The sequence below is a fragment of the Delphinapterus leucas genome, chromosome 7 (genome assembly GCF_059928025.1).
Source record: "Delphinapterus leucas isolate spDelLeu-1000000601 "Yukka" chromosome 7, BTC_Dleu_Yukka2, whole genome shotgun sequence".
NCBI lineage: Eukaryota > Metazoa > Chordata > Mammalia > Artiodactyla > Monodontidae > Delphinapterus > Delphinapterus leucas.
The window spans coordinates 62,622,966-62,635,909 of NC_143135.1; the positions used below are offsets into that span (position 1 = coordinate 62,622,966).

At 39.7% G+C, this 12,944-nt stretch overlaps 1 protein-coding gene across 3 annotated transcripts in view; it reads right to left on the reverse strand.

The window, feature by feature from the left end:
* The window catches only part of PICALM (phosphatidylinositol binding clathrin assembly protein), a 146,476-nt gene that overhangs the window by 29,561 nt on the left and 103,971 nt on the right, over positions 1–12,944 (reverse strand). The window contains exons 21-22 of one of the 3 annotated variants that reach the window (XM_022594026.3): positions 11,968–12,070; positions 9,251–10,698 (exon numbers count right to left, since the gene is read on the reverse strand). In XM_022594026.3, coding sequence (XP_022449734.1) covers positions 11,978–12,070 — 93 coding nt within the window. In that variant the 3' untranslated portion in view covers positions 9,251–10,698; positions 11,968–11,977. Of the gene's footprint in view, positions 1–4,328; positions 4,385–9,250; positions 10,699–11,967; positions 12,071–12,944 lie in introns of those variants that run through there. The other 2 variants (XM_089914170.1, XM_022594029.3) reach the window with 2 other exon arrangements.

Genomic DNA, 12,944 nt, shown 5'->3' on the forward strand with positions numbered 1-12,944 from the left:
CACTTAGCATAATGCCTCACAGTTTCATCTATTTTGTCATAAATGACAGGATTTCCTTCTTTTTTAAGATGGAATATTTCATCATGTGTGTATATTTATCACAATTTTTTTTATCAGTTCATCTGTTAACAGACAGGTCGTTTCCATACCTTGGCTGTAGTGAATAATGCTGCAGTGAACATGAGAGTACAGTTGTCTATTTGAGATAATGGTGGTTTCCTTTGGATGTACACCCAGAAGTAGGACTGCTGGATCATGTTCTATTTTTAACTTCTTGAGGAACTTCCATACTGTTTTCCATAGTGGCTGTACTAGCTTACATTCCAATCAACAGTGCACTAGGGTTTCTTCTCTCCAAACCCGCACCAGTATTTGTCATCTCTTGTCTTGTTGATAATAGCCATCCTAATAGCCTCACAGGTGTGAGGTGATATCTCACTGTGGTTTTGAGTTTCATTTCCCTGATGATTAGTGACGCTGAGTACCTTTTCATGTACCTGTTGGCCATCTGTATTTCTTCTTTGGAAAAATAATTATTCAGGTCTTCTGCCCATTTTTAAACTTTTTTTTTTGATGTTGAGTTTATGAATTCTTTATATATTTTGGATATTAACCCCTTATTAGATATATCATTTGCAGATATCTTCTCTTGTTCATTAAGTTGCCTTTTCTTTTTGTTGAGTTTTGTTTAGTTTCTTTTGCTGCACAAAAGCTTTTTAGTTGATGTAATCCCACTTTTTTATTTTTGCTTTTGTTACCTTTGCTTTTGGTGTCAAATCCAAAAAATAATTGCCAAGACCAACGATGAGGAGCTTACCCCCTATGTTTTCTTCTAGAGGTTTTCCAGGTGCAGGTCTTACATTTAAGCCTTTAATTGAGTTGATTTTTGTATATGGTGTAAGATAGGGGTCCACTTTTATTCTTTTGCATGTGGCAATCCAGATTTCCTCACATCAAGTATTGAAGGGACTATCCTTTCCCCATTGTATATTTTCCGCTCCTATATTGAAAATTGACCATATATGCCGGGGTTCTGGGCTCTATATTCTGTTCCACTGATCTATGTGTCTGTTTTTATGCTAATACAATACTGTTTTGATGACTATAGCTTTGTAATGTAATTTGAAATCAGGAAGCATGATACCTCCAGCTTTGTTGCTCTTCCTCAAGATTGCTTTGACTATTCAGCGTCTTTTGTGACTCCATACAAATTTTAGGACTGTTTTCTCTATTTCTGTGAAAAATGCTATTGGATAGGGCTAGCTAGCATGGAATCTGTAGAGTGCTTTGGGTAGTGTGGACATTTTAACAATATTAATTCTTCTAATGCATGAGCACAGAACAGCTTTCCATTTATGTCTTCTTCAATTTTTTTCATCAGTGTCTTATAGTTTTCAGTGTATAGGCCTTTGACCTCCTTGGTTAAATATATTCCTAAGTACAGTTGACCACTGGAAAACATTTATATGTATATTTTTTTCAGTCAAGATATACTACAGTACTACATGATCCACAGTTGTTTAAATTTGATTAGCTAATATTCCATTGAAGTTTTACATCTAGGTTCATCAGGCATATTGGGCTTCTACTTTTCTTGTAGTGACCTTGCCCAGTTTTATTATCAGGATAAAGATGGCCTCAAACAAAGAGTTTGGAAGTATTCTTTTTTGCTTTGGAAGAGTCTGAGAAGTGCTGGTATTAATTCGTTATCTGTTTGATAGAATTCACCAGTGAAGCCATCTCATAAATTGCCAGTGCTGTGGATCTCATTAATGCAAGCCTTGTTGGTGTTTTGGGAGCCCATCCCTTGTGTGGGAGTCTTAAAAGTTGAGGTGCTACATGTGGGATCCAAACCCTTCACTCCTCAAGGAAAAGCTGGAACTGGACGTTCCCTCTCAATTGTTTGGTGCTGTGCTGGGGTGGAGTTTATGGTGAAAGTGTGTCTCAGCCTTACCTACGTGTTTTGATGTGGGTATTTGTGTTCTCATTCACTTGATGTGTAAGGGTTGCTCAGCTATGACTACATTTCCTATAGAGGTAATTGCTCCACGTGTAGCTGTACATTCAGTGTGCCTGTGGGACAAGGGGAGTTCAGAAGTCTCCTGTCACCTTGGTCAACCTTCAGTAAATGCTCCTTCTACTGTTTGTGTCTTATCTTTGGTCAGCTCTTCCAGCTAATCCTCACAGGGCCTAAGTTTTGCTCATACTTAAGGACTATTACCATTGTCTCCTGACTGATTTGCCATTTCCTTCTTTTGTCTCTCAGTACAGCAGCCACAGTGACCTTTTTGCCAACGCAAGTTCTTAAAGAATCCTCTGCTCAACATGTGCAATGGCATCCCAGCTCAGAATGAAATCCAAACCTCAGCATGACCTAGAAAGCCCTGCCCACTGCCACCTCTCTGACCTCTGCTCCCACCAAGCTCCCTCTCACCCACTCTGCTCAAGCCTTCCTGGTATCCTTGATGCTGCTCAGAGAAGCCAAGCATAGTCTCCTTTAGGATCTTTGGTCTTTCCTCTGCCTGTGTATGTGGGGAGGGCAGCCAGTCACCACATCTTTCCATCTTGCTTCCTCACTTCATTTGTCTTTGCTCAAAGGCCATCTCATCAGAGGTCTTCCTTGATAACTTATAGAAAGTAGCACCATACTCTGATCATATCAGTCTATCCCTTCACCCTTTTTTTCAGAGTACTCATCATGTCATGAAATATTTGTCCATTGACTATTCTCACAAGAAAATACACTCCATAAAAGCAACACTTTTTTCTGTAGAAACACGTTTATTCAAATGACGGGCAGGAAGCAGTGGCAGCAGGGGGTGAGGGTGGCCAGGTGGAGGCTGTGCAGATTAGCACTGCTCCCCTACATCCCTTGTGACCCTGCTTTGATAGCCACCCAAGCTATTGGCATCAGGGTCAGAAATACTTTCCCTCCTCTCCCAAACTGAATAAATAGCATCCCTCTCCCGAGGGCCAGGAGGAGACTCATGTGCTGAGCTTGGTGCCCTGTCACAGTCCACAAAACCTTTATTGTTTCTCACACCTAAAACTACTGGCTCATAGAAGGCTCTCAAAGTGTCAAGTGGATGAACAAAGTAAATTTACTTTCATCTTAAAGAAAACTCTTCCTTGGCCTGTATGCCCTCTGCTTATTGTCCTTTACACCTTTCTTAGTTCATAACCAAACTTCTTGATACCTCTACATTCTTCCCACCTCTTCGATTCCATGTAATCTGTCTTCTGTCCCTGCAATGCCTGGGTATAGCTAGGGGTAGGGTTTAAATTCCTACCTGCTCAGTCCAATGGGCAAGTTTGAGGCTTTATTTCACTTGAGTTGACTATTCCTGACTTCAACTATGTCCTTGACATCTCTTTATTGGTTATTCTCTAGTTGACTGTTCTTTCCTGGTCTCCATTAATTCTTTACTACCCTTTAATGGAAATATTCTCTGGGACTCATCACTGAACTTATCCTTAGCCCGCACAGTTGTTCCTTTGGTAATCTTGATCACTGTGATGTATTCTTCCACATATTTTTCATACTTTGGGTTAATTTCTTTAGATTTCCAGAAGTGGGATAACAGGGCAAAGGATACAAATATTTTTATGGCTTTCTGAAAGGACTAATTTACAGTGCCCCTAAAAATGATGAGTTGCTAGTTTTCCCTCCCAGGAGTGATAGGATTTGTACAGTGAAAATAGGTTAAAAGTATAGATGCAAAGGGGCAGAAAACTCGAGTTCTATTCAGTGAAGAGAAAATGCCTGAGCAGAAGTACCTAGAATGGAGGTATGAGAAAGGTTGAAATTGTTGTAGACCTTGAATACTTGATGAGCATTGAGCCATACAAGCACACTGAAGGATTCCAGCAGTTAAAGTGCAGGATTGAAGGGGAGGGGCTGGAGCCAACCAGACAGATGAATCCAGCATGTGATGGATAATCCCCACCCTTCTCTGGAAGCTACAAATTGACGAGAAAATTGTCAAGTGTCAAAACTTCGTGAAACATGTATGGTAAGGCTGCGATTGAGAAACTATGCCTGAGAAGCTGCTTGTTAATTGTGAAACTAAAAATGCCTGTGGGTCCTGTAGTTTCCCATAACACAGGACAAGTTTCCTGGGGAGTTCCACTTACCTTCTAAATTTCATATGAAAGTAGAACTCCTGCCGATGAGTGGGAGCCCCTCTTCTCTACTGGGTAACCGGCAGGGACTCTTGTTCTCCTAAGCGCTTCAGACCAGTATTCCTCCCGTCTTCAGTGGAGACTCCTTCCCTCCACCTCCTTGTCAGCAGACCAACCCTTCCCTGAGGGTTGAAAACATATCTTACCTTTGGTTGGCTTGGGAACTGGCAGAGCTTGGGGGTAGTGTACACTGGCTTCTAATCTGGAATGATAACAGTAAAGATCTGAGTCTCTAACTGTCTACTATCTGCTGATGTAAACTAATCCATGACACTCACACTGCTTTGTGTTGCAGGGATGGGGCGGGCGTGGCTTCAGGGAGGAATGCATTCCATTAACCTGATCTCTTAAGTCTCTGATATGAACAATTCCTATTTTCAAACTTATGTGCTATACAGCAGTTGAAGTCCCCTAGCTAAAACCCCACACCCAGGTTATTCATCTGGGTACATTTTCTAAAAGTATAATTGCTGGGTGAAGGATAAGAACTCTCAAGTCTTCTGACAACGTATCACCAAAAAAAAAAAAAGGTGTACTGGTTTATACTCACTTCAGCTTTAGATTAGCAATCAAACTCTGCGTACTCTTGCCCATGCTGTTATACAGATGCCGTTTGACAGGCAAAATGGCATCCTCCATAACAGTATACAGCACAGTGGTTATGGCAGACCTGGAGCCAGACCATAAGGGCTCAGGATTGCAGCTCAACCACCTAGTTGTTAAGGATCACACAGTAAGTGACTTACCCCAGCCGCTAGGCCTGTACCCTTATCTATAAAATAGGTATAACAAAGGTGCCTCCTTCACAGACTTGATTAAACGAACAATCTGTCCAAAAACACTCAGAACAGCCTTACACTTGGAAAGCACTGTTGTTTTCATTTGAATTTTTCAGTTACTACTAAACTCTTTTCATTGGTCATTAGTATTTCATCTTTGGTGAACTGTTTTTTTAAATCATATCCTTCCCCTTTTTCTATTTGACTGAGATAGTCACCTGTATTTTCCTTCATCTTTATAGTTCCTTACATTTATACTTAACTCATCTGAAATTTATGTTGGTATTATGTTGGAGGGAATTCCATCCCCCTTCCCCAAATAGATATATGATGCTAGTAAAACTGGCTTATATAGATACTCTTTTGAAATGCCATCTCAATCACAGAAACACCTGTTATTAGGTTCATTATTTGTATGAGAAAAACACTTGTTTCTCCTTTACTCACATTTACAATATACACCAGATGTGTGGGTTTTCCACACAAATTTTAGCACAAACCCCATAGGTTACGGGCTCAGTCCCACAAGATTGCCTCCACCCACAAGACTTCAGAGGCCAACTACAAGTCCAGATTGTCACCTGTACTCCTGACTGATCAGCTATAAATCAGGGCTCCTGTGACTGACCCCCTTCTTGGTTTTGATAATTTGCTAGAATGGGTCACAGAATCAAGGAAAACACTTAAACTGCACCAGTTTACTGTATAATAAAGGATATGATAAAGGATACAGATGGACAGCCAGATGAAGAGACACATAGGGCAAAGTCTGGAAGAGTCCCGAATGCAGGAGCTTCTGTCCCCATGCAGTTGGGGTGCACCACCCTCCTGGCACATGGATATGTTCACAACCTGGAAGCTCTCTAAACTCCTTAATATCAGCATTTTTATGGAGGCTTCATTCACAAGGGCACAACTGATCATTAACTCAGTCTCTAGCCCCCTCCCCCTTCCTGGAGGATGAGGCTGCAGCTGAAAGTTCCAAGCTTCTAATCATCTTTGGGTCTTTCTGACTGGCCCCCATCCTGAAGCTATCCAGGAACCTATCAAGAGTCGCCCCATTAGAACAAAAAAACACTCCTATCACCCAGGAAATTCCAAGGGATTTATAAGCTTTGCGTCAGGAACTAGGGTCAAAGACCAACTATTAGAACAAAAGATGCTCTTAGCGCTCGCCTATCACTTAGGAAATAATAGGGGTTTTAGGAGCTCTGTGCCAGGAACCAGGGACAGAGACTATAATATGTATTTTCTATCATTTCACATGATGCTATTTCGTTCGCCTTCCTTTTACGTCAATATGACACCAGTTTATCGTACCTTTATCAGACGAAGCAAACTGTCATTCCTTGATTTGTACTTTGGACCCACAGTGATGCAAACTCTGTCCACCATGAATTCCAAATTCTACATTTCAACATAGTTGTCAAAAGGTCAGCTCCTAGCAATAGCTGTTATGAGCAGCAAACACTGGCGTGGCCATTCCTGCACCTGCCTCTGAAGACTGCTGGCTGGGCTCCTTGGGATCTCTCCCTGAGTCTTTCCTCTCCTTCAGCAGTGCCTCTGCCTCCTCCAGGTACGTGACACCTGCCATCAATGAGCAATCACACAGAAGTGAAGAGCTTTTCAGTTGCTACCCTACTTCAGGACAAAAATGATGAGAGAAACGCAGACTTCACTGCCTTTTAGGACGCCACTGAACTAGATGGCAGTGCCAGTGCAGTGTGCTTGATGCTTCCATTTGAAGTGTTCTTGAAATGTCAAGCAAATCAACTGCAAGTTCTGCACATCAGTGCAGGCCCCGGAGTCCAGGTTCGTAAAGGAGAGAGGGGGCTGCTTACTTCTCTTCTGATATTTCTTTGCCTCCACTCCAAGCCAAGGTCACAGTAACCCAGTGCTTACTTATCAAGAGTACAGGACAGCTGCCAAGTGCCCAGGATCAAGGCAGACGGGCAGGCGCCTGACTGCAGAAGGCTCAGACAGGTTGAGGTTTAGCTCCCCAGGTGATTCTCACACAGAGACTTTTATTTCAAAACCAACTTTGGAATTAGCTTTTGCAGCAGATAAAGGAAAAGCTCTTTGGAATGAGAACTTATTAGGAAGTGAAGCTTCCATAAAGCTTTGTCCTTGCTTTTCTCTCCTTCTAGGTGTATGCCTAAACCCAGTGTAACCTACTCTGCCTCAGAATGGTCACACCTGCCCCAATAGTAACACCACAGAAAGACCTTAACTTTTGACAATGTGGGTAGTTTCATACAGCATAAAAACTACACCTGCATGCTGCATCAGTTAACAAAAGGGGACATTTCCTAAGTGCTTAGAGCAAAATTAGACTAAAATACTAGCTAGAGACTTAGAAAACATTTCTGGTTGGTGACACACTAAATAGAATGCCACTTCTTAGTAAAAGCAAGGAATCAGCTTGAGGTTTTCTGAAAGAGACAGCATGGAAGATGATACAGCAGCCTTTCCATCCAGAGCCTATTCAGACTGCAGAATTCTAGGTGTAGTCAGACCCACGGAAGGTAGCAAATGTGACAGAACAAAGATCTAAGCTAGATGCAAAGGCCACTGATGGAAGCTGTGGAGCCATCTTTTCTCCAGGATAAGATGGATTAAGTTCACCTGGCTGAATGCTGGGGCCTTTCCATATACTGTGAGCTAGCCACTGCTGAACACACAGGAGCCACCCTCCCCTGAAGAGAGAGATTCTGTTTTTTTCCATGGAGTGCTGGAGAATAAGCATTTACATCAGTAATCTGAATTCTCAAGAATTTGGAAACATGTTTATTAGTGACAATAAACAGGAGAAGAGTCTTGGAATTACTTTAGTTCAAGGAGAAACTTATCCCATAAAGGCCTGCTTTCCAGGGGTAATGTTTTGTTGGCTCGTGGAGAAGTAAAAGATTCCTGCTCTAACATAAGGCCTCTTCCTAAATATGGACTCTCACAGTTAATGGTTAAGAAAAGTATATCTTAAAAATATAATGAACAATAATAATGAGATTGTTAAAAGGAAAAATTTTGCAAATGATCTGGGATGGGTTAGCTGCCCTCTGCTAACAGTCTTAATCTCTTTCTGCAGCCACTACCAACTTGTTAGCTGGGTAGTAAGATGGTGGGGGCATATACAGGTTTAGAACCGGATTTAGTTATGTATTTTTTTATGTATTCAACAGCTGACTTACTTCACTTGTTACTTTTTTTTTTTTTTTTGCGGTATGTGGGCCTCTCACTGTTGTGGCCTCTCCCGTTGCAGAGCACAAACTCCAGACGCGCAGGCTCAACGGCCATGGCTCACGGGCCCAGCCGCTCCGCGACATGAGGGATCTTCCCAGACCAGGGCACGAACCCGTGTCCCCTGCATCGGCAGGCAGACTCTCAACCACTGTGCCACCAGGGAAGCCCCCACTTGTTACATTTTGATTAAAGTTAACATGCTCATGTGTTTTGCAGGAGGTGGGAAGTATGCTTCATAGGAGAAGACCATCTGAGAATAGACAGTGGTCATCAGGCTAGACCACAGAGGGAAATAATTCCCTTTTCAGTTTATGCACAGACAGAACAATGGACCATGAAGCAAAGACCTGATTCCAATGTCTGTTAGCTTGTCAACCTGAGCAAGTTCCTTATTCCAATCTGTAAAATGGGTAAAATGTGGGTAATACTAATCCAACAAGCCCAAAAGTTTGAACAATAAGATGGAAATGTTTATGAAGGATTTCACAAACTTGAATATGTTGAAAAAAAAAAAAAAGTAGTATAAAAGGAACAAGCCATAGACCTCAAATATAACATCCACTCAAACACCACCAGGAGAGACAAATCAAAATCTGTGATGATGTTAAGGAAGTTAACTTACAAAAGTACATTTTCCAGTCTGTATGAAAATGGTTTAATAATAGTGAAACTTAAAAAGTGGTAAAATTAACAATGTATATTGGTTAAAGACTATTTTTTCCAACCATGGCAAATAGTATGCAGACATTTATCAATGCAAAGCTTTTAGTCCCTCTATCATGTACTCTGGATCCTACTTACTATTCAACATGAAACACGATACAGTCAGAGGTTTCTTTGGCAGACATAATCACATGCATCAATAGGTCAAATTCAAAGCATTTTCTCCCTTAAACTTACCTGACCGAAGGCATCTGATCAAAAGACAAAAATGAACAGTTTTAATAAGTAGTTCAGTTTCTAGAAGGTAACAAAAGTACCAAGATCAAGCTTTTTGGAAGTTAAGTTAAAAGAGAAATAAATTTTACATTTTATTAAATCATCAAATATAATCACTTGGGTATACTTTTATTAGCAAAAAATAATAATACCAATGATAAAGAAAAGAGGAAAAGAGTAAATGTGCCTCAGACCAGAATACCATAACAAAGGTTTTGTGGAAGCTGCATTTTATTTGAAAATCCACCCATTTTTGCTAACATACATTTTAATATTGTAAACAAAAATAGAATCTGCAGAGACAATGCAACAAGTATGCTTAACTCATGTACAGAATTGCTTTCCTACAACAAACTGTCCTTCTTAAGGCCCCTCTCAACCCAAATGTTAAGATGTATTTACACAAAGCACCGATCAACAGTGCAGCTTAATTCTTCATTAACTAAACTCTTGGCTAGACATTAACTTTAAAGATACTATTTCCCCTTATTTAAAAGGTACATGATCATAACATGGCATGAGCCAAATAAAAGGTTCAAGGATTTTGTCCCCTCCCCTCCCCCCATAACACCTCCTAGAGTTTTACTGAAAAGAAGGAAAGTCTTGAAGTGAAAGCAATTCCTCACATTCATTTTGGAAAGGCCCTAATGTCAAATGGAAAATAATGACATGCCAAGCACAAAGCAGTAAAGTCCCTTCCCAATGCACTAATGCTGAATTTAAAATGTAGTGCTTTTCCCAGTTCTGTGAACTGTTCCCTTGCAAAATCCTAGGCACAGAATTGACTATAAGGATTAATGCATTTATAATGCTTCCCTAAATCCCATAGAAACTGAGAATTCTTAAGCGATTCAGACCTATGGACTTGCCTTAAAATATTTAGTGCTCTGTATGTCAGCTGAAAAGCATTCTGAATCAGATTCATTCTTATGGATAAAAATCAAACATACTGTGTACATCCATACTCATTTTCATAAGGAGGTTTGATACAATATTAATGTTACGTAAATTGATAATCATAAATAAATACAAATACTTAAGGAATGTCTACTGCAAACTGAATATATAATTTTTTAAAAAGAAAAGTTAATTTTAGTTACTGTTTCTGTATCTGTGAGGACTGGAGAAAAGAAAGATACTGCATAATTAAGAATTATGATTTGATCCCCCCAAAAGAGTCCTGTTGCATTACAGTAAAGGACACAGCTCTTCTCTCCAGGCAGCTTTTCCAAATACAAATTTCACTCTTTCCAGATAAGGGCTTTTCTTGGTACGTTACTGATTATGGGTATTAATAGGAGATGAAAGAACTGAAGAATTAGTCACCAAAAAGACAGTCTGAATTCATGGCAATTCTTGGCTTTATAAACTGTATTGATACGTTCTCCTATCGACTAGTCCCAATTTCCTTCATGGGCCTTCACTGGGTTACTGTAGCATTCTAATGAGAGTTTAAGAGACAGCAGTTTGGATTTTGCTGGAAGTAAGTATTTGCTGCTTGAGCACTTGTCTTTTTGGAATAATTCCATTCTCTTCCATCTAGTTACATAAACTGTATCTGGGGGGAAAAAAAGAGTGTAAGTTAATTCACTGCATTGTAGGATATCTTCTCATAAGTAAAAACGCTTTGTGCCTCTTACTATTCAACTTGCCTGGAAGTGTTCATGGCATGCTTACCACAAACCCTGATTACAAAACGAAGTCAGTATTATCATCAGCTTATCATGAGCCAGAACTCAATATTTGAAGCATAACTACAGGAACTTCCAAATATCTTTCTAATTACTAAAAAACCAAGGGATATGGGAAGAAAGAAGACGAATGATTTTTCCATGACAAGTTCAGAAAATCTCTCCATGAACACAAATATTCCACATAAAAATCTCATTTAGGCAACAAGCAAAATTTGAAATATTATTTCCAAATATTATAATAAAATCAGAGATAATTAAGGCAACAGTAATATTATGTTTACTAAAAATTTCTGATATAAATCAAAATCTGAAAGATCTACAAAAGAATACTTTTCAATAGGGTGTCAACTAGTCACTCAGATATTTCACTCATGATATCTTTATCCTTTAAACTGCTCATCCAAAGACATTACTGAAATGATGTGCTAATAAACTGTTGTCAAATCAGAAGAGTACAAACTCTCAAAGATCCAGAAGGTGTATCTACACTGGGGGCTACGGCATCAAGAAGAACAAATGACATTGTCTTCCAGGAAAAGAGGCAGTGTGGATCAAAAGCAGAATCTTTCTATCAAAAAGGGCACTAAGTATTCACTTGCCTTTAATTTAAAAAAAAATATATAAGCTGTTTTTTGGAAAATACTACTATTTTAAAATGAAAAAGGCATACATAAAAATATAACCCTTTAAAGAAATTGTTAAAATGAATTCTTCACAATGAATCCTGGCCATTATGTTAAAACTAAAGATGCTCCTAATAAAGCTTGAATCCAGTGCGTAAAATTGTGTTGTTCTCTATAAATCTTTTAAGACTGAATAAAACACCCAGTTTTTAACGGGTGGTGTTTGAGCTCATCCATCTGCTGTGCACAGTGGATGCTTATATGTACATATGTGAGATGGTCCTTTGATTTCACATCTTCTAATAATGTTAAAGATATTTTCCAAAAGTTCTTTGTCCTTATGCCCTGTCTTGATCTATTCTTCACCTAAAGAACAGAGGAGGAGGAGAAAGAGAGGGAACCTAGAGTCCTTTAAAGAAACAAAGGAGAAGAGTAAATTGTGCTTAATGTTTGGTAATTTTTAAAAGTATTGATATTTAAGTCCCCATCTCCCCCAACAAGCAGCAATACCTAAAGTGATTTATAAGAAATCCTCCAAAGAGAGCTCTGCAAAAGGGTCCTTTCCTGAAGCTCTGTGAGGACTGTGACTGGAGGGGCTGGATGCTGCCGACAGCTGGGGGAAAAGAAGACAGAGAGAGGGAAAGAAAAAAAGATCTCAGAATGACAGAACATGAAAGCAGAAAATGTAATGAAAGAAGAAGTGGTTTTTGTTTTGTCAACTTTAATAAATATAATGGCAGCCCTTGCAGAAGGTGGAATTATTTAAACAAAAGTTTCAGTCACACATCTAGTTAAAAGGGTATCCAATGGCATGTGTTTTTCAGAAAACAAATTCTTGTTTCTGAATTCCAAAGGAATAAAGTCTTTTACCCGAAAAGGTTGAAATAAGCTGACCCATGGTTAAGACTTTTATTTTATGTGTGTGTGGGAGAGGGGAAGACGGGAACCACAGCCTAATTGTGAGCCACAGAAGATGGCTTCCTGTGTCCAGGCTGTCTGTCAAACGGTGTGTCAAATCTGACCTCAGTCCAGACCCAACACATCTAGTTGCAATACCCTTTCCTTCCTTCCTCATAAGAGGTGGAAAGTCCTGTTCTCAGTGTTCACACTTTTTTGACATGGAGTTGTCTCCTGCCTGTTTATCTGGACATGCCACAGCTGACGCTTATACTTTGGGAGGTAGAAGGAGCTTAGACGTTATCTGGTCCAACTACCCGCATACTGCCCTGAATACATGGAATACTTAAGATCTTTGGTTCAGCTTCCTGTTAGAATACATTCACTTGATTCTTGGAATTTGCTCCTGTTGTTTAATGTGAATATACAGTAAGGCAAGCAGACTGTTGAACTCCATAACATATCTTTAGTAACCCTAAAGTACCAAGATGTTCATTTCATATATGTATCTCCTTCACCGAGCCTACTTTAAGAGTATTTTAAACCAAATATGAGCCATCTTAGTTTGGAACTTTTAATTTTTTCCTCCT